The sequence below is a fragment of the Alligator sinensis genome, unplaced genomic scaffold, assembly GCF_000455745.1.
Source record: "Alligator sinensis unplaced genomic scaffold, ASM45574v1 scaffold93_2, whole genome shotgun sequence".
Lineage (NCBI taxonomy): Eukaryota > Metazoa > Chordata > Crocodylia > Alligatoridae > Alligator > Alligator sinensis.
The window spans coordinates 1,342,846-1,364,493 of NW_005841854.1; the positions used below are offsets into that span (position 1 = coordinate 1,342,846).

At 39.8% G+C, this 21,648-nt stretch overlaps 1 protein-coding gene across 4 annotated transcripts in view; it reads right to left on the reverse strand.

Annotated features, from left to right (window-relative positions):
* ARID4B (AT-rich interaction domain 4B) overlaps positions 1-21,648 on the reverse strand; it is a 143,016-nt gene that overhangs the window by 64,906 nt on the left and 56,462 nt on the right. For 2 of the 4 annotated variants that reach the window (XM_025213420.1, XM_025213415.1), the window contains exons 5-11: positions 17,273-17,352; positions 14,091-14,182; positions 11,212-11,350; positions 10,429-10,485; positions 6,313-6,392; positions 3,828-3,901; positions 2,403-2,548 (exon numbers count right to left, since the gene is read on the reverse strand). In XM_025213420.1, coding sequence (XP_025069205.1) covers positions 2,403-2,548; positions 3,828-3,901; positions 6,313-6,392; positions 10,429-10,485; positions 11,212-11,350; positions 14,091-14,182; positions 17,273-17,352 — 668 coding nt within the window. The remainder of the gene's footprint in view (positions 1-2,402; positions 2,549-3,827; positions 3,902-6,312; positions 6,393-10,428; positions 10,486-11,211; positions 11,351-14,090; positions 14,183-17,272; positions 17,353-21,648) is intronic. The other 2 variants (XM_006016345.3, XM_006016344.3) reach the window with 1 other exon arrangement.

Below are 21,648 nucleotides of genomic sequence, written 5' to 3' on the forward strand. Positions count from 1 at the left end.
TCCCACATTTGCAGCTGAAGTCATTTATTTAAGAATGCCTTAGACAAAACATAACAGACACCATCTGCAGTTAACAGATCTAAGAGTATGGCAGAACAGCAGGATGGAAAACCATGGAATGAAGGCAGTGAGCACAGATAGATGACAGTTTTCATCTCATGCACCTGTAGCCTCCCAAAGAGCCTAACCAAGGGGAAGGTTGTAAACCATCTGGCCACAACATCATGATCTTCAATTTCCAAAAAGCTCCATCCAGGGAGGATGGGCAAAGGGCTAACAAGAACAGCAGTCATTTGGAACAAAAACAGGTCAATGTCTTCTCTACAACTCCAACCAGGGAAGGGAACACGAGGCTGCTGCATAGCAGTCAATGTTGCAGGGATGCAACAAAAAACTAGTTGCGCTAACAAAAAACTGCTACACTGAACTAGTAGAAATCAGTCTTTGGGTACAGATAGCAGGAATCCATCCACAGTGCCTCCAATGTCCCCTGTTCAAGGAAGTCTGGTGCAAGTAGGCTTAAGCTCAATAGTGGTAGGGGTAAAGCCAGAAACATGCTAGCTAAGTCAAACTCAAAAACAGTGCTGCTTCAGTTTATCCTCTGGACAGTCTCTGCCAGTGATGCTCTAGTGAAAATTTGTACAGAAACTAAAGCTCAAGTAAAACTCCTATGAAAAGGCTGATGCATCCTGAACTTTCCTGGGCTTGAAAATCCTCTCCTAGAGCACCTGTCTCTTCAGGGCTATGAGGTGAAGGTAAAAGTGTGCACAATTACCCATCTTAAAGAACAAAAAATGCAAGAAAACTCACAACAGCTTTTCAGCTGTAGTAAAAATACATATCCAAAAAGACAAGAAACAATTTATTTACTGTGTTAATGCATGTAGTGCCCTCAAACTGACTTCACTGAAACTGTGCAAAACGTTAAAGAAGTCAACAGTTTTCAGCAGTCTAAGGAGAGTGAACTTAAAATAAGCCAGGTACGGTGACTCCCTACATCCTACACAGTATGCAGTATCAACCTACAGCAGTTTCATAGTTGGTAGGGTCAGAAGGGACCTGAGCAGATCATCAAGTCTGACCCCTTCCCATGGCAGGAAAAAGTCCTGGGGTCAAACAACCCCAGGAAGGCTTTCTTTACAGGGAGATATTTGCCTGTGTGGTCTTCTGTTCACGCCATTAGACCAACTTGCATCTTTCTTTGCCTCCCAGATGAATTTGTTGCTCTTTTTCAACATTCATTTGATACCATGAAAATGCAGATAAATGTTTGCATATGAAGAAACATGACCCCCACATCTGCAAGTCCCACCTGGGAAAAAGGGTACAGTACCAATGTATGCATTATGGTCCAGGAGTTAAACTAAGGTTCAGACGGCAAGCTGGCTTGGTGTTCTAGACCACTGCATTAGGGAAGGGTTGAATCTTTTACCCTCCTATGCTGAAGTAATTTATGCAAGAGAAGCCCACTCCAGCTTTGAACAGACTACAAAATTCAGCTGTTTACATTATAAAATATACATTTGCTTCAGGAGTCTGAGCATTTCTTATACCACAAACCAACTCATTTCCTCTAACTGTTTCTCAGAGGTGAATAAAAATTTCAGTCAGGAAGTATATATTCAGAGGACAAAGTTATTTACTTCAGTGATGGGGCAGTTGTCTAAATTTTACAGAAATTACTCACAATGTGAGATAAGAAATAAATACTAAACCCAGTCATGCTAGGGCAGGGAAAAAATAAATTGCAGATGTGTTCACAGTTGTATGACAATTAGCAAAGATAATGACTAGTGTTAAACTGCCCTACAGCTGAAATTATAATAGATCTCTTTCTAACAAATTAAACATAACATTTTATTTCCAGCATCAGGTATAATTCACATGTATATTTTTCTAACTACACTGGCTTTCCCAGTCCTCCAATTAGAAGGTATGCCATAGACAAGAACACATCATAGCCAAGGGGACATTCTCATCTTCTTTCAAGTGTCAATATGATGCACAAGTCTCTCAATCCCCATCTCTTCCCCCGCCTACTTCACCCTGCCTAGATCCAACAAGATGCCTCAGATGATATGTACTGTTTTCTTGAGAATCAGTAAAAGCAAGACTTTGATCCTAGGTTCTGCCTTCAGCTTTGAACTTTTACCTATTTTGGTCCTCACTAGCCCATCCCCTTGACTGCAAGTGTTAACAAATAGTTTGCTTAGTCTATTTGCAGCTATTAATCAGATTTCTACATAGAGTGTCAGCACACAAGACCTTGATCCTAGAGAGATGCATATTTAAGATGCAAGGGATGTGCTAAAACCTGTGCTGTCAAGTCCTAATCAGAAATATAAATCAAACCTCAGTACATGGAATGAGGTGAACTGGACAGATACGCCTCATTAACTTACCTCTTCTTCACTGCTGTTATCTTCTTTCTCTTTTTCATCTTCTTCCTCTTCTTCAGCTTCACTGCTGGAGCTTTCCTCCTTCAACTCTGTTTTCCAATTACCAGGAACAGTTCTGTTCTTACGGAATTCAAGGGCTTGATCAAAAGCTACAAAGAAACCAGCATTTATTAGAACTGAATGGAGGATCAGCTTGTCCCATTGTTTTATAAAACCAAAGTAAAATAATTTGGGGGAAGGAAAGGCAAGAGCAAGACCCCCCCCCTCCATCCTCAAATTTACAGAATTTCAGCGATGTCCCTCGACAGACACTCTTTTCTTGCCCCTCTATGCAGGTGTTCAGGCAAGTAAAGTCTGTGGCCTCTGCGACAGACATTCCATAGCAAACTCTTTACAACCATTATCATTTGTGCAACAAGGCATTATTGTAGTATAAATCAGGGGCTCCTTGTACTGGACAATATATGAATACGTAATTTAAAGACAGTCCCTGTCCTAAAGAGTATTTAATATAGGCCATAGACGGATATACATTTGAAGCACTACAAATTCTGCTCCAATTTGGAGCACTTCAAATTCAGAGTGCTTCAGTGCCATACAGATGCAGGCCCCCTCAAATGTGCCTCTACCAGACAATCTCAAAATCATTGTTATAACATGCAGCAGTGCTCAGAAATCTAGTTGGGCACTTGAATGCTGTGGGCAAAGGGCAGTAGCAGTGGTCGCATTGATGGCAGTGCAGCAGGGACTGGGCCAGCAGCAACAACTACTGCTATTTTTGCAAGGTGTTCTTCGTTTCCTATGAATTTTTGAAGCACTTAAGACTATTTAAGTGTTTTTTCAGCCACAAAGGTCTGTACACTCACTCTTTGTAGTGCTTCAAATGTTATGGCTGTCCAGGACCTTAGAGCTGACAAGAACAACAGGTAGGAACTGGGTGAAGAAAAGGTCATAAATAAGTGCGTTTCTTTGTACAGCCTGCTTGACCACATTATGTAGCTTGTTGAGGAGTCTACAACGCTAAATGTGAGAATGCAAATTTTTCAGGGCTATCACAAGTTTACCCATGTTACAAGCAGGTTTATGCAGGTCCATTGCAAGGAGACAATCTTCTGGTGAAATATATTAAGTAGGTGCAATTCATTACAAGTTGTTTTGTCTGGTGCTCTCACGTTTAACAAGCAACACATAATGGGTTTTTTTAAAAGAGTGTACTTCACAACTTCCAGACATCTTCCAGTTCTAAATGTCATTGTGAAAAAGTAGTATCTTGGCACTCTTGCAGGATGCCAAACATGCATTCTTATATGTCTGGGCAATACATACCACTAACTAATAATAATTAAACACCCCTCCCCACCCCCGGCCACATACACGCATCCTATTCCCAAACATAAATGCTTTTTCTTATTCCAAGATTATTCTTACCTTGTTTTAACACAGCATCTGGCTTTGGTGAAGTCTCACTGATTTCCCGAACATCTTTTCTTGGGACAGAAACACTACAGAATTTTAAGAAAGCATTGATAAAGCAAAGGTTTTTAAAAGGATACTTTAAGAACATGTTTTTGAAAGATAACATTTTATTATGGGAAGATGATGTCAAAGAATACACAACAGCTAGTCAACATAAATATGTATAATCTGAAATAAACTTGAATGATTACATAAATAAGCCACCACTGATTGATAAGGAAAGTATATTTCACTGAGACAATACCTTGCTCAGCAAATGTTACTAATAGTTAAATAAAATGTATACTTTGTGAATTATTAATAAACAGAGTGAAAAAAGTCTGCCATCTTGCATAGTTTGGGTGAACCATGAGTATCTATCCATTAGCATATTAAGGAAAATATATTCTTACTGATTGGTATGTTTATAAATAATAGTATTATTTTGGAAAATTATAGAAACACATGTTAATTTAGTGAGTTAACAAAAACGTTACATCAAGGAAACCAATAATAAAAAAACCACCAAATATTCTCAGTGGAAAAGACTGCAGAATTAGAAACAATACATTTTATTAGTTAGTTGTATTGTGGTTGTATCCAGAGACCAAATACCAACCAATGCTACATTGTGCTTTTACACTTAAGAAACATGTAACAATGTGTTTCAATCAGTTATTGCGAAGCAATCTCTGAACTCATATTCTAGAGTTAAGGAGGAAACTAAACTATGATGAAACTGTTCCAGATTTCAACATCCCTCTGTGAAGAAACTCTGCCAAGCTGAATCAAGAAGCAGAAATATCCACAGTATTTTTAATCAAAACTGAAATCTGTCATAAGAGGAAGAAAATGAATCCATTACTATTGGAAGAGCTTCTCCCTTTCTGATATGCAGCTAAGAGTTCATAATGCTTTTGAAAGCCAGACACAATCTAATTTTCTATTTTTTCTTTACTCTCTTCCTCTTTGCTAATCAATATTATGTTACCGTCTTATTAAAAAAATGGTCATATACAATCCTGTTCTATACTATTGCAGGAAGTGACAACTTACTGCCTCAAATAAGAAACAGGTTGTTATAGACCTTGACTTTGAGTACGAACAGAGGTAACGACTGAAGTGTTTCAAATAGAGGTGCACTAATATATTGGCCACATACCAGATCGGCACCGGTAAAGGAAAACTAACATTATTAGCAATCGGCTTTTTTTGGCCAGTGTAGCTGATAATATCAATGATAAATGCAGCGTACACACACGCAGCTGCAGCGTACACATGTCCAAGACTGCAGCCAGGCAGCTTGGAAGCAACCTCCTGCCGGTAAAGCTGTGGGGGGAAGGGATGAGGGGGAGGGAAAAGGTGTAGGGGCGCAGATCAAGGCCCCCATGGTGAGGGAGGGAGTGGGGCAGGGGCCAGGGCAGAGGCAGGCGCTGCCCAGTCAGGGCAGTGAATGTGTGGGAGTAGGACAGAGCCGCAGGTGGCTCATCTGGGTCACCCCTCCCAGCACCACTGCCACCCACCCTGAGTGCAGCCCTGGCCCAGCCCCCACCACCGAAGAGAGGCCAGAGCAGCCCCTGGCCCCAAGCCCGCAGCCCACCCTCACTCCATGCACAAATCCAGGGTGCACAAGCCTCCCATGCCTTCCCCAGGGGTATGTGCAGTGGTGGAGAGTCGCCCACCCCCTCCCCCATGCCCCCCAAACAAGCCACCTGTGGCTCCATCCCGCTCCCACACATTCACTGCCTTATCTGGGCAGTGCCTGCTCCTGCTCCACTCCCTCTTTCACCGCGGAGGCCCCAATCTGCACCCCCGCCACCACAGATTTACTGGCTGGACGCTGCTCTCGAAGCTGCAGTGTTGCATTCCTGTAAATTGGCTATTGGATGGTATGGGCCAATATGGCTGGTTAATAATAAGCCATTGGCATTGGCCTAGAAAATCTTTATCGGTGCACCCCTAGTTTCAAACACCTTTGAAATAGTTTAAAGGGCCAGATGGACAAATATGTGTGCCCTTTGAAACTTTCCAAAAAGCAAGTTCAATTTAAAATTTTTCAAAAATTACTTATTTTCACAGCCGCTTCTCACTTCTTTCCTAGTGTCTCTGGAACTACAAAACCTTCTCTAAAACAAGGTTCTGTCTTTTAACCAAAGCAGCAAGACTCTAAAACTGTTTTCCAAAGCCACACAGCAGCACAGTTCTTGTCTGCAATACCATATAGCCAACTGATAACAAGGTAATTTAAAATGACAACAATCCAGATGGATGCCATAGGACACCCCATGACAACTGAGAATAAGGGTACTATATATATGATCTATTTTCAAATTTTCTAAACCTTAGAAAAGTATTGAGTAAGGCTGGTGTAATAATGAAAAATGCTTTATCTGCTAAACCCCTTATTTTGTAGAACTGAGTATTTTTTTAAACTGAGAATTTGTATGTTTCTACTCACAATTTGCCATCCTTAAAAGAACGGACTAAAATATTGTCCTTTTTCACTGCAATATCGTCACTACAATCTGGACAAACCACCTGCAAAAAGATTACAAAAACAATGTAAAAAAATGTATAGAACATTTATAACAATTTTAAGAATGGCTTAAGAGGTTAATCAAGCTAGGTGCTGACCTTCCTTAAATCCAAATGACTTCAGTGAAAGCTAAGATTGCTGAACAGCTCTCAGGATTTTACCTTTAGGGACCACTCCTACAAATAATTTCTCAAGGAGATAAGTGTTTCATGTGCATAAATATTAAAAGGATGAGAACCATAGTGAGATATTTTTATAGTGGAATCTAAGCACAAGATAGGTTCTTCTTACCAATATGTTTATTCACTGGGGGGTTTTTTCCCCTAAAAACTAATACGCTGAGCATCTATGACAAACTTTTAGACATACACTAAATAAAAACCCCAGTGAAAACATAAATATAACAGAAATTAATTAGCCACTAGTCTTAAAAGCAGGGCTCAGCAACCTTTTGCAAACATGGGCCTCAGCTTACAACTCAGCCAGCTCACTGACCTCATTTCCCTCTCGCCAAACCCAGCAACGGTGAGCAGAGGCTGCAGAAAGGAACAGCAGCTCTCCACGTAGACTCTAGCAGCAGGCTGGAGAAGATGGAGGCCACTGGTGCACCATCAGCAAACCAGATCCTGGATCAAATGGCTGGGGAACTGGCACATCCTTAGTAAAATGCTGACAAGATCCAACCCCTTCGCAGGCCAGATCCAACCTGCAGGCCATAGGCTGCTGACCCTTCTACTCAAGCATAACAACCAGCTCTCCTCAATCCATGTTTCTTTATATGCAAAGGCTGACCCTCACAAAGCACCCTAAAAGCAGACAAACTTTGGCCTGTATGGGTCTGGTAAGGGGGGGAAGAATTACCAAGTGTATCTGGCCCTGTTAATCACCACCTCTCTCATACCAAAGAGCAACCACCCTAGAAAAGTGTAGAGGGGAAATCAATCTCTGAAGCAGACAGCTCTAAAGCCACTTTGGATTTAACTGGTTAAAACGCAAACCCAGAAATCAATTTGGTAACAAACAGGCAGCCAACCCAGGACAAAGAGCATGAGTTTAATGTATCAGTTTAAAAAGAAACACAATGTTTAACAAGGGGATCACTAAATTCTGCACCAGCTGCACTAGACTCCAACAGTGTGAAGCACAGCATGTTACAGCATGACATTGAGCTGGGGTCTGGGGAAATGTTCAGGTCCCTGAATATTCTTCCAGTTTCCTGGGCCCCCGGATGATGCAGGACAACAGCAGGCTGCTGCTGCCAGCTGGTGATGGTGCTCTGGGCCACTTCCCCAGCCAGCAGCAGCAGCCTGCTGAAACCCCATGTGCAGATCTGGGAGCTGCACCCCCCAGGAAGAGCTGGGGGAATGATCAGCAAGCTGGGGAATTGAACCAGGAGCTCCAGCTGACAGGTGGATCTGCCCCAGCTCCCAGACAGCATGTGGCACCCTGCTGAGCTGAGCTGCACTCATGCCATGGGGCAGCTCCCACACAAGTGACAAGTGAGGAGGGCGATCCCTGCTGCCCCCTGCTACACAGGGGGGCTCTGCCATGAGCGCCCAGAGGCCCTAATTGTCGCTGCTGCAGCTGTGAGTGCGGGCTTTTTTTTTTTTTTTAAATGAAGTGCCCAGACTAGGCTGGGCCTGGCGGGGGATGGGGCCAGGCAGTGCAGCCATGGGGGCTTCTCCTGTGGCTCCTCCAGCTGTGCCTGCCTCTGCCCCGAGGTGGGGAGCCACAGGGGCTCTGCTCTGCTGCTGCTTGCCCAGTGGATACAGGGAGGACATGGTGCAGGCACTGCTGACCCTGGATGGAAGCAGGGCAGAGCCCCAGCTTCCAGCACTGCTGCGTCCGCATCCCGCACCCCACCCCACTGCCCCCTTCCCCAAGTAATGCATCCCCTGCCCCGGCTGGGCAGCTTATCCCAGCCCCAATCCCTCTCCTCCCCCAACCCCAACAGACTTATCAGCTGCCGGTTTAGTCTATGGCCGAATCTCCTAATTGGACAGGGATTGTTTTGAGAGTTAAGGTTTACATAGTGCCCTGAATATGCATAGCATAGCATTATAGAAACAACAATGCATTTAAGCTTTGTGTCCAGACAACACATTATGATATCAAGCTGAGTATATGGGTAAAGATATGCTGGAATTCACATCGTTTAGCATGAGGGAGTATGATTTAATTTGCTCACAAGCATGCAAAATGGTCATTCTGACTAATACAATTCATCATGTACAGCTAACTTGGTATTTTAATAGGAGACGATCTTTTGGAAGGGGGAGAAGGGAAGGGAGAGAACCCATAAACATTTTTAAAAAGAGCTTAAGTAAATGTACTGGGCTTAATTGCTCTGCTATTGTGTCTCATAATTTCATACGTTTGATGTTCTACTTTCTTACAATCTTACCTTAGGAAAGGTCACACAGTAGTACAGCACATGTAAAATGTAAGCTCTATATCCAAGGGCAAGAATGATCTTTTCATTATGTCAGACTAATTCCAAAGAACCTGAATCTTTCCCATATAACCAAATATCACTTAAAACTCATCTAATCTGGACATCCTACAGCTGTCAAATTTGGACCACCTTCAGCATTTCCTCCAAGACTTATGTTTTCCCCCTCTGTACCTTAATACAAAGGGATTCTTTCTGTCAACCCTCCCCGACATCTATATATGTTTCTCCAGATACCAACTGGCACAAGTGCCATTGTAGAAACTGGTTTAAGAACAATCCAGATGCATTACAGACAGACCCTTAAAATTAGAAAGGGTAGCATATGGTGTCATCTCAGAGCAACAGAGCTTTTGGTAAACGAATCTCTGCCTAAAGTGGCAGAAAACTTTGAAAATAGCCTGTGTGAACCAAGGGTGTTGCACAAAAGTTTTCATTTTGCCCAATGAAACAGAACAGAGCTTACTTTATCAAAGATTTCTGCCTGGGCCCAGACCGTTTGGTAAACAGAGAAAACACCATGTTATTGTTTGTCTAATGTTATTTATTTTCTCAGACTAATCACCTAGATCAGTGGTTCTCAGCCTTTTTGTACCAGAACACATCTGTAAACATCAATGGCCAGTCCCAACCCAGTGCCCCTCACTCCTGACCCACTGCCCCCTCCCCCCAGTGTTTGGGAGAAGGGGGAGCTGTGCCACCCGCAAGGGAAAAACCATGGTTTCCCATATTTTTCTCCTTTAAAAGGAGAATCCATTTTTAACGTTTGTTCATGACCCTTTCACATATTCTTGCAATCTGCGGGTTGAGAAAAGCTGACCTAGAAGATTAAAAAATGTCTGGTTTTAGGGAACTGTGACAAGGAAGTTTTATTCTTAAATTATAAAAATATTGAAAGCTTCTCCCTTGCCCCAATATCTATGAGAGATATGGCAATTGAAGAATACTGCTAGACATCTTAGATGTTTAATCTTCAGGTCAAAGAATTATAAATTATTTTGTTTATTTCAATAAAAAGAACAAAACTATTTCAACTTCCAAGAGAAAGACAAAAGAACCATGTCTCCTGCCATCACCAAGTACCTGAGAAAAACTCATCAATAAGCTTGTCAGTCTCAAAGGTCTTAATTTCTAGAAGCCTTGAATATTACTTTCAATCATCAGACAAACTCATTCCTGACAAGAGGCTGCCAAAGGAATCGGCTAGGCTTTTCAAGAAGCCCTGACCAACTAAAGGGACACAGGTAGTTCAAACATGACACAACTAACTGCCATGCAAGGTACTGACCAGTAGGCTGCTGATCTCTCACAGAAACTAACTACATCTTTCAGTCAAGGAACATATTTTATTTCTTACCTGTCATTTTAAAGTTCTAAAGCTACCACTCACTGACAGAGCACTCATTGCTATGTATTCTTCCCTTTTTCATGTTATAAAAGCAGCCAACTCCCACTTCTAAACAGGAAGTTCTGCATTCCCCTTGGAAAGCCACTGAACCGCACTGCAAGCCACACAAGGCGAGAGGTAAAAAGTTCTCAGAATGAGAGCAGAGTATAATAGCTACTGCAGTCACTGGAGACTTAACTGGGCTGATGATGCAGTACAGCAGCTTTTCAAAAGAAGGAGAACAGAGGCCTTCTTGCTGGAAAGAAAGAAAAAGACTTCAGCCACACTATTTTTTTTAGGTGTGCACAAAAATGGGTATTTAAATAATTTGTTGCTACTTAATTAGCTAATTTCCTTAAAAATAACACTGAAATATCTCTTCATTTATCCAGAAATATTATGGAAGACACTTATTCAATTCATACAGATCCCCTGTTTGTTTAAGTCAAGAAACCTACTTCAGCATCTCAAAAGAAATTATTAATGATCCTATTTACTGGTTGTTTTTTACCACCAAAAAGCAGGTAAGTATCTGATCTCAGCTTCAAGTATTTATACATTTGAATAAGAGAACTAAGATGTCTTTTGATTATTCATTTCCCTCCCATCTCCTTTCTTATACTATTGCCCTTAAGGATTTTTGGGATTGAAACAAAATAATTACAATCAAGTTAAAAAACACTGGTATTAGCTAATAAGCAATGAGCCCTAATTAACACAAGTTATTCTGATGAAATTAAGACAATTGGTTGGAAAATTACAGTCATGTTTGGAACTGCTTTTTAATAAACAAACTTTTCTTTATATAAAAAGTTTCTCTTGACCATTATGATACTATTTAATTCGAAGAAACATACTAGGCTCAACTCTGTAGTGGCTGCCAGCGACTCAAGCTTGACCAAAAGAAAGCACAAGATCTTTGCTTTCAATGTTTATAAAAGATCAGTTTAAATGATTTACAACATAGAAGTGAAATACTCACCAAGGCTGGAAACCAGACAGCCTTCTTTTTATCTACACTGTAGGAATCTACACACACAACTTTTCCTAACAGTTCATCAGTTTGTTTCCTATCATCTTCATCTTCATCGCTGGAAGAGGATGAAGATTCTTCCTCAGGGCTAAACGGGGAAAGGAGAAGAGATACTTAACATTTAATTGTTAATTAAAGAGCATTCAAAGAGAATATTCTAAAACAAATGTATGGAAAGGATAACAAACATCTGAAATGGTTAAATTCTAGAGATTTTTATAGAATTTAAAAAAACAGAAAAGGCTCCAAAAAATCTCCAAAGAATTCAGTCTCACCTGAATCTTCATCACTGCAGCATAACAGCTAAAAGTCATAGAACATAATGAATCTTATCACTTTAAAGCTCTTCATTCTTCTCTCAAACCACTACCCTCTACAAAGAAGGAAAACTTCAAAATCAACCTGATTTAGTCACAGACTGGTCTGAGATTCAGAAGATCACAGTTCTGCCAGACTTCCTATATGACAGTGGACAAACTGCTTTTTCACTCAGGGTCCCAGTTTTTCACTTGTAAATTTAGGATAATAATACTTTCCTAGTTCACAGAGGTGAAGTGAAGCTACCTTAAATTTCTTATGAAGCTCTCAGATAGTATCCTGAGTACTTTATTACTAAGTTTCACAGGACATAGCAAAACTGTAAAATGAATCTGCCATTTAACCTTTAATAACTGTCCAATTTTCCTATTTTCTGCAAACAGTACTCTTCTAATCAACAAATTTAGCTAATGATAATAGAGCTTGCCCTCTGAAAACAAGGAGGATATTCAGCGCATGTTAGATTTTTCGAAGTTAATTGCTCCAATTCATCATTTGTATAGTGCCAAGGTAGGCAACAGAGGCAACACTAGGGATTAATTTAGCTCCAGTAGTTTAGAAAGAATCTAAACCCTTGTGAATCAACAGAATTCTAGTACATATATAAAAATGTGCTTGTTTATAGGTACAGAATCCCAATGGATAATTTACTTGTGACATGAAGGTCATAGGAAAAATTCTGAATGCATCTGCATAAATCAATTTTTAAAGAAAATATTTCAGGTAATTTCTGAGATTTGGGAAACTTCTAGAAAAAGAAAAAGAAGCCTCAATCCCACCTTTTTTAGTCAGACTAGTCAGCATTCAGGAAGAAAAGTAACACTGGGTTAGGGGAAAAATCATGACAGCCCAACTCACCCTCAGAACATGTGTGCAATCTGTCTTTTCATGATTTCAGTTCTGGCAGTGTTGATGACAAGAAGAAAATCAGAGGAAGCTATCTCTGCTGTGACTGTTGTATGTCCCAGAGAAACATCTGGGAAAAACAAAGTTCTAGCCAGAGAAACTAAGGAAAGTGCATCAGTGACTGCTACATGTCAGCAGGTAAAAGGGAAAACAATCCATTATCCCCCACATACTCAGGATGCAGAGCAGTGGTTTGGGTTCAAGTGAAATTAGGCTGACTCTGAACTTAAATTGTATTCAAAGAACTATCTATCTGGACCGTCGTCTGCCATACCAGTGCAAATACATAACCCAAGCTGCAAGCTCTTAAAAATACAAAGGAGAAGGGGAGATTGCAGTGGGAGAAAAATGGATAGGAAAAGTATATTTACCACCCAAAAAAATTTAGGGCACAGGGAAAACATTCCTACTTTAATGCACTCTTGCATACTTGTCTGAATGAATGCGACTTCTACTGTATTCTCATGAAATACAGCCTTAATTACTAAATTTATTCCTGAAGAGGTCAGGAATTAGCATATTTACGGTTTAAAAATGGTACAGTGGCTAAACAGAATGGTAAGACTCTTCAAAATTCTAAATTAAAAAAAATCAATTTCCATACTACTTGGTTTTACTTTTCCTCTTGTGGTACAGGATGTTTTGCTCTACTCCCAAGGAGCATGATTTATAGTAGAACCATATAGTCAATTGTGTAGTCTGAAATCTGCAGAGATTTTCCTTTTCTTTTCCCTGAAGAACATTGTTGAAGAGGAAGGCTGAAGTACAAACGATGATAGCCTTCTCAATGTTGGAATTTCTTCAGTCAGTACTAAAACTGCCAAATGTATTTACACAGCACAAAATACTGAACCCTATTATCGCAGAACCAATCCAACAAGTACAATCAATGCTAAGTGGAAAGTGCAACCACATTACCCTTCCCATAACTGTGCTAACAACTTGTGCTCACCCAAACGAAAAAGGGACGTATTCAGCGCAGTATTTCATACAGACTTTCTGCAGATCATGACCTTCAAGCACTTTGGATCTATGGGAAGTCTAGCCATCATATCTGCAGTTTGTAGCTGCAGTTCATTCTTCAATGTTGAATTTTATTACAAATACAGTGCACTGACTTCAGGAAGACGAAGTTCCAAATAGAATTATGAAAATAATCTAAAGATATCATGTGAGCTGATGAAAGCCCATGTCACACCTGTTTTAAACATTTTTCCAACCACAGTTAGACACCAACATATTTATAACAATGGTATTCAAAAATGGTGCTGGTATCCTACTACAGGGAAGTCAATTGAATGATCTGTATTTAGTATGCTCTTTTCTTTCTTTCTAAAAATTCCTATGCACAGTGAATACTGAAGCTGGAAAAAAAACAACACACTTCTGCACTCATTGCAATTCTTGCACAACAATACTAGGAAACTTATTTCCTGACTTTCACTTAAAAGTTTAGAATAATGTCACTTTCATACTACTAACTGAGCATTTTAATAATATTCAGAAACGCAAAATATACTAGAACTGCTGGAATTAAGACAACAATATAAAAGGGGAAATAAATACAGAGCTGAAGCAAGTGATGTAACAGACATTTCACTTACATATGATTAGATCTCCTTCCTCTATTTGTTTTCTTTCCTATGACAGGAGTACCAAAATGTTCAGGGTTGGTGAGTGGGAGCTGATCTAGAGTCTGTTGACAAAAACATTAAACTCATTAAAATTACACATACCAGTTCTTTTCCAAGAGTTTACACCAAATCTTTGTTTGCGTGGACTTTGCAGAACATATCTGGCAACTGGAAAATCTTGATAATGGTCTGATGAGCAGAGCCAGAACTGTTTTAAAACAGACAAATCTTACAAAAAATAATTTTACAACAACTAACCTCCAACCCACAATCATCTCCAAGGCCCTACCAGTAAGCTGCTTGCCAGTAAAGAGGAACTAAAAATCTGGCAGAAATACTGACAGAGTGATATGACATACTCCTTTACCACTGCTAGAGGATGAACATTCTGCCTCTGAAATATCCTCAGACATACATGCCAATTATACACTTCAGGGAACAAAGGTCCCTCTCATCCAGTAAAACTGAAAATAGCAAGGCAACCCACCAGGGACCTCAGAACTAAATGAAGATGTTAACATTCTTATCAGCTACTGACAAAATACTGCTTATGTTCTTGGAAAGAGGAGGATGATTTTGGAACAGTTCTATTTAGAAAAGCAGGTATCATGTGGGAAGGATGAAATCTCTCAATTTAGACCTTCTCTGGGGCTGAAAGAAATGATCCAAGACTACCAGAATCTCCTACAGCAAGTCTCTGGAATATGCAGTCTTCTGGAGAGGTTGCTACAGGTAATCATTCACAATTTTAAATGCATTTGGCTTTTAGGGCACCAATACTTTTCCTAGGCAAACTTTTACTGTTGTTTAAATACAAGCAAACAAATACCAACAAAGATGTGAAAGTACAACTGAAACTCTCTCACCAATATCAATGCTTCATGATTTAAAAAATGTGAAATTCATATAAACACTCCTGCATGTGGGTGAAACCGGAATCGGTACAACCAAAGAAGCTGGTTTGGTTTTGTTTTTTAACTAGAAAGTAAGTACCCATTTATGGGTGACTGCAATGGAAATTACAGACACACACAATAATAAATAGGACAACAGCAACAGGATAGTTCTACCTAATAAAGAAACCAGATACAGGATATCATATTTTGGTAACTACAAATGGAATGTCCATCATGAACCAAATTTGTGGAATGGCAGATTAAGTACCCCATTGGCAACTGGACGCGAGGAATCATATATAAAGTGACTTATGGGAAAATGCCAAATGCTCAGATGGAATAATCTGAATGGATAAACATTCTTGTCCAGCCAACAGGAAGGGAGAGCCACAGTGTTGGCCAAAATTTTCAAATCAATGTTCTTTAAACAATGTTAATGTATTTAAATATAAGCAGCCAGACTTTCAGAACTGCTAGATTCCTTAAACACTAAAAAATCCAGGGGAGTAACAGTTATTCAGTATCTTGAAGTTAGACAACTTCTACTTAAATCCATATACAAACATCTAGAAGCCTAGCTTTCAGCACTGACATGTGGAATTTTTGGTCGACTTACAGATACTCACACCAGAGGGCATCTAAGCACCTCAGTTGCAATACAAGATACATTTTTTTTTATAACAAATGGGCAACATGTTAACTTGGAGTAAAACATATATAGAAGTTTCTTACTGAGCAGAACCCTCCTCAAAAACCTGTAATACATTAGCATGCTTGCAAACAACTGTCTATCCGCTTGTCCATCAATCCAGACAGTTTTATATAATAAGCCAAAATAGAAGTCAGACCTGAGATTTCAACTGATTAGAAAATTGTTGCAAAGACATATTTTATAGGTATAAAATATTCAGATTAAAACTCCAAACTAATATGAAAAGACTTCTGCAAAAAAAATTATTTAAATATCAGGTAACAACGGCCTACCAAGTACAGCATGTCCCCATTATACACTTATACAGTATGCATATAATTCACTGAACCGCAGAATACAATGCCACTCCAAATTTGTTGCCTGTTGCTGAAACTGTAACAGACTCCAATTATCTGCACATTGGTTAAGTGTATGCCATTTTTCAGCCTCCCTGTGTACCTAGTATCAGCTAACCAGAGTACAATTACATTACAAACTGTAACTAACTCCCTTCTGTGGAGCCTATTCCCTGTAACTGCTCCAGAAACAGTGAAGAGGAAGCAACTCTCAAAGGCCTATTAGAAATATTCAGAACAGGGGTTGAGTAGTTTCACAGGTGCTCACTTTCTTCCTTTTCAAGGCTTCTTACAGCAACCCTGAAAGAGACAACTGAAACCTTGAAAATTAGGAAAGCCAACACTACCTCTGAGAGCCTTATTTACTTCTTAAGCACTGTTTACGTAAGGGGTGGCCAACTTGCCCTGAGTGCCACAAACAGTACAGACAGCCTCTGTGCATACTGCATATCACAGAGGCAGAAAGCAGAAAGCAGAGCAGAAGTTTGTGCAAGGAGCACAGAGTAGTGAGCAGAAAGCAGAGCAGATTAGACAGAGGAAGGGAATCTTAGTGAAGTGCAGGGTTCATTTGTGGCCTGCCTACTGAAAAGGTTGACCCCCACTCATTTACATTAGGTTTGGTTAAGTGCATTCTCTGGGTAAGTGCACAGCCTTTTTTCCATCTCACAGCTATGCATTTATACAGAGTCCAACGTACTTCCAGCAAACATGGAGCTGTATAAATATGTCAAGCTCGTTAGCTAATACAACAATATTTACAAATCAGACATGGTCATTTGCATCAATTTCCCAAACAATGTAATTGTGTGAGAAACTAAAAACATTACATTTTCTTTTTTTTAATCCAATTTTTCAGATAATTTTAAGTAAACAGTCTACAGTAAAATTAAACTAATCCACAGAATGGAATACCATCATGTGAAAAATATATGTTATGTCCATTTCACTAGAAAGTTCAGGTAACTTCCATAAGTTTGGCAAAGTCACATTCTCAAAACTTAGTCCTTGGTGTCAAAAAAAAGGAATAAACTGGATTTAGTGGATTACGTTTGCATGGTCACTACCTGGCAGTATCACTATCTGACCTCCTAAACGCTGAGGTTCTAATAAAACAGATGTAATTCAGAAGAGAGAAACTGTTCTTAATTCTTTTTTTTAAGACAGAGTTGTGTATTTTACAATGCATTCAGTTTGATGCCAAATACTTACTTCACTTTCAGCAAAATGCCTCTCTCCTTTCAGACAAAGGGAAGAGCGTCTAAGAGTCTTCTCATCCCCATCATCAAATACTGTTACCAAGGGGACAAAACAAAAAAAACAAACAAACAAATAAAAACCCATGATTAGTTAATAAACCTTTAGAGAAATATTTTACAGGAAAGTTATAGTAGTGTTTTCCTAATGAACTATTTAATCCAATAACTTCAGTTCAAAGTAGTTACTCCATTTTTTCAAGACTATTTAAAGTCCTTTTTATATAATCTAATCTATCACTTAATCATGTCCAACTCATGGGAGAGCATTCTCCCATTAATCAGACAGAAGTAAAAAATCGTGACATTTGTCTCAGTTTTTAAATATCCATTATTACTAAAGCAGAATTCAGACTATCTTCAGGTCTATACTTACTATGTAGGAACACATCTATACTGGAGACTCTTAGCACCTTTGAAAATCAGGCATGTTTTTTATGCAAAAAAACCAACCACCCCAAAACTTAAAAACCAAAAACCCAGTGAATGCCTCTGAAAGTTTTGGCTTTAAATCTCTGCTAATGTCATCTGCCAGGTCTATAATATGACGTCAGTATCTGCCTGTCACCCAACAGAAATGGTGTGAGATTCTGTTAAACAAGCAAGTACCACCAAACAGGTAGTTAAGAGCAGCAAGTGGAAGATGAGAAGGGGAAAGAATTTGGGGAGTTCTGACTTTTAGGCTTACATTATAGTAGGCTCTATTATCCCCAGAAATTGAATCAGGTCAGTTGGAACCTATCTGCAAGCTAAAAAACTGGGGGCATAACCAAGTCAGCTACTCATGCACGCATCCTCTAGCTGTCTCCAACTGTTCAACTGACAGGTGTGTGCTTAAAGTTAGAAATGTACTGCACATGTGTAGAGCAGGATTTTCAACTGATGATAACTCATTTATATGAAAACTAAATTTTTATTAAATCCCCTTGAAGCACTTTTTAATGAGGGTAATTTAAATGTCAAAGTTCAACTCTCAAAATATTTTCATCCTGCAGCTACTTAAGAGAAACAGGAATTCGATTTCATGTTAGTCTGTGCTACCAGTGACAGTAATTTTTGCTTTCCTCCTTAGAGAAAACTGTATTTTAAAGAGTAATCTTTGGCCATAAGCCAACACGGAAGAGAGTCCATCTAAAAAAGGAAAGTTTCAAGAAACCCTTTTACCTCATCTTTTCCACCTCTCACCAGCTCCTCTGCTCTGTTAAGAAACAGCTCTAACCAATCTTTGTCTATTTCACCCTCAACTGCCTTTACAATTTCTTCCATGCGAGATATATCAATAGTTCTATATAAAGATTGGTTAGATATATACATATATACACTTTGGTGAATTAGGACCAAGAAAGCAATCCAAAGTCAAAGGGAGCCTACTTGTAAAGAATTCATTGAAAGATGCGAGCCTAAGGTATCTTAGCTGTAAAATCACTAATAATTAGCATGTTGGATGTTAAGCTACATCCTAGACTTAATCACTAATCAAAGTAATTCACAGAAAATACGAAAGCCTGAAAAAAACCCCCACTGGTCTTATATTTACATGACAGGAAATAGTCTCTACCTAGTTTCCTGAATTTTTTTCCTGGATGAAAAATCCAATACTATCTGGGACAGGCTAGAGAACAGCACCTCTGGACTTACCTCCCCAGTCCAGTTTCATCACTTAAAGGAAGCAGTAAACTAAATGGTGATACAGTATGACAATTATTACAGTGTGCGTTTCTGTATTGTGTGAAGGGTTTCAAGAAACTAGGGGACTGAGGCCAATTATTGCTGCAGGGGATGTGTGGCTTTTGATGATACACCCCAACTAGTCAACTTGGGTAGGTTTCCCCCACTGGCTGACTGAAGTTGAAAGCAAGCAGGTTCTTAAGTTGGAAAGAGTTAATCAGCACAGCTGAATCTCTTTATGTAATCAGGGGTTAAAAATGGTCTTCCCTCTTCAAGACAGCAAGCTAACTATAAAAGAAAGCAATCAAAGCTTGGTAAGTACCTATGCTATTTACTCTGGAGAGTAACCGGGTGCACACTGTGCTAATTTTTCTTAAGTTTGTTTGTCATCTCCTCCCTGCCTGACAGCACCTTAACAAAAAAGGATATTTTTCCTTTTGCTAAGCAATAACAAAATAAAGTCATCAAAGGAGGAGCTTCTTTATATTTGGTTAAAGACAACTTTGTGTGACCTATGGAGAGCAAACAGTTCTGACAGACATGTACGCTCTCTACTGTACCCCAACAGATGATCTTCAGAATGAATGAATGGGGCAGCCTATCCTGTCCTCTACTGGGCAAAGTTATGATAGTGTATTGCATTTAAAAGAGGGATCCTGAAAATGGAAGCTACAAGGAAAACCAAGACGTCACTGTTTCAGGACAAGTCATTTAACTATAAATAAACCTCTTCCAAATTGGTTAGAGAAAAGGCAAGCTTGCCCAACTGCAGGTTTGGAAGTAACGTTTCCAAGTAAAGCTCCAGATATCAAAGAAACCAGGTATGCATACATATATAAAATTCAGAAATGTTGCGAGCAGATGACTTGCGCTTTGCCACCAAACAAGGTGTATTGTTAACTATATATCCTTGTTGCATACAATAATTAGTGTTCACGTTGTATACGGTTATCAGTAAAAAAGTGCCCTATGCTGGTATAACTATTCCTGGAGGGAAGAGGAATAGACTAGAACAGCAAAAGGTACCTTTATTATACTGATACAACTATGCCTCTATTATAGGGGTTGTACTGATTTAACTGTTTCAGCAAGAACACACACCCAAAACCAATATTGTTATTCGAAATCTGTTAGTAGACAAGGCCTTAGCCCTACATGTCTTTAAACTGGCTGGCCCTACTACTTAGCACTGTAGATCATACACTTCGAGGGGCCTCAAAATGGGCAATTTTTGAAATATTATGAGCCACAATGCCACACTGAATTAGTTTCTCTCACACAACAATTTGCTGTAAAACTTCTTCAGTGTTGTCTGCTTGGCCAAGTCAAGTTTTTAGATGATTAGAGGGTTTTGTGGCTGGGGTCACTTCTAATTAAATGATGATGATGCACATATTTCTTAATGGTGCTGATGTAAAGCTAGACAAACTGGCTGAGTAGGGAAGCTAGATGTAAAGTGACCGTTTTTTTTTTTTCTGTAGTATAGCCACCTCTTTCTCAGGCTGAATTTGTCAGTTGCCTACACAACATTGAATTTCCAAGTACAAATCTGTGAGCCAGCTGCCTTCACAATTTAGTCTGAACTTACTCATACTTTACTCGCTCTGCTGAACTGCTTACTTTATGCATTAGCCACATCACACGCTACTTGAATTCCATCCAGATTTCAGCCTTTTCAGAATTCTCCAGTAGACCTCTTTATTTACACATTCACACACTATAACTTCACTGTAACCCTTTACCCTGAGACATTCAGCAGCTATTCAGTAATATTACTTCCTCTTGTTTCCATTTCCCTGCAATGCTCACTTTGTTCTATTCTAGCTTCTGGTCTGTTCATGCTCCTCACCTTACTTTCTCATCTTCAAGGAGAGAAGTTACATATGCTATAAAACCTACCTGGAACTGCATATCTATTTCACAGGCTGCATTCATTTTCAAAATGTAAAACTACCATTTAGGTCAGAATTCCCATAGCACTCCCTACAGGGAGTCCTAATCTGCCTGATCAACAATCAGTTTACCACCAGCAACCCTTAGCGCCTCTCAATGGTCACAACTGATAATTTTTCTTCATGCATCCTTGCAAGGCTTGAAATCACTTTGATTTTTACACGCCCATTCCAGCATGCAAGATAATTAGTCTGCTGGTGTAAAAACTTAAGAGACTACAGAGTCTAAAACATGCTTCACTTAAAATAGCCAAGAACAAGACTGTTGCAACACAAAATCGCCATAACAAGTTAAGTGGATGTGAAAGGGGAAGCTACCAATCAAGAATAGACCTTACTTCCAAAAGTCTGCCAGGAAAGGGCAATAACTCTTCCCTTCTAACTCAATGAAATGTGCGATTTTGCAAGGGGCTGGGGGGGGGGGGGGGGGAGGGAGGAATCAATATTCTTTTAACTGCTGCTTTCTACTCTCCCACATCTTAGATTCAGGCCAAGCAGTGTTATTTGTTCTTGAGAAATGATACATTTCTTCAGTGGTGACACATAGGGAGTGCATATGCACCCCCTGACAGGCAGCAGTCCCTGCTTGGGCGATGGGCAGGCAGAAGTGCCGGTGCCCCACCTGCAGGTGCCAGCCAGAGAGTGGGGGCATCAGGTGAAGCGTCACTGGCACCTCCAATCGGCCATGGAGGCTTCCCCCCCCCCCCCCCCC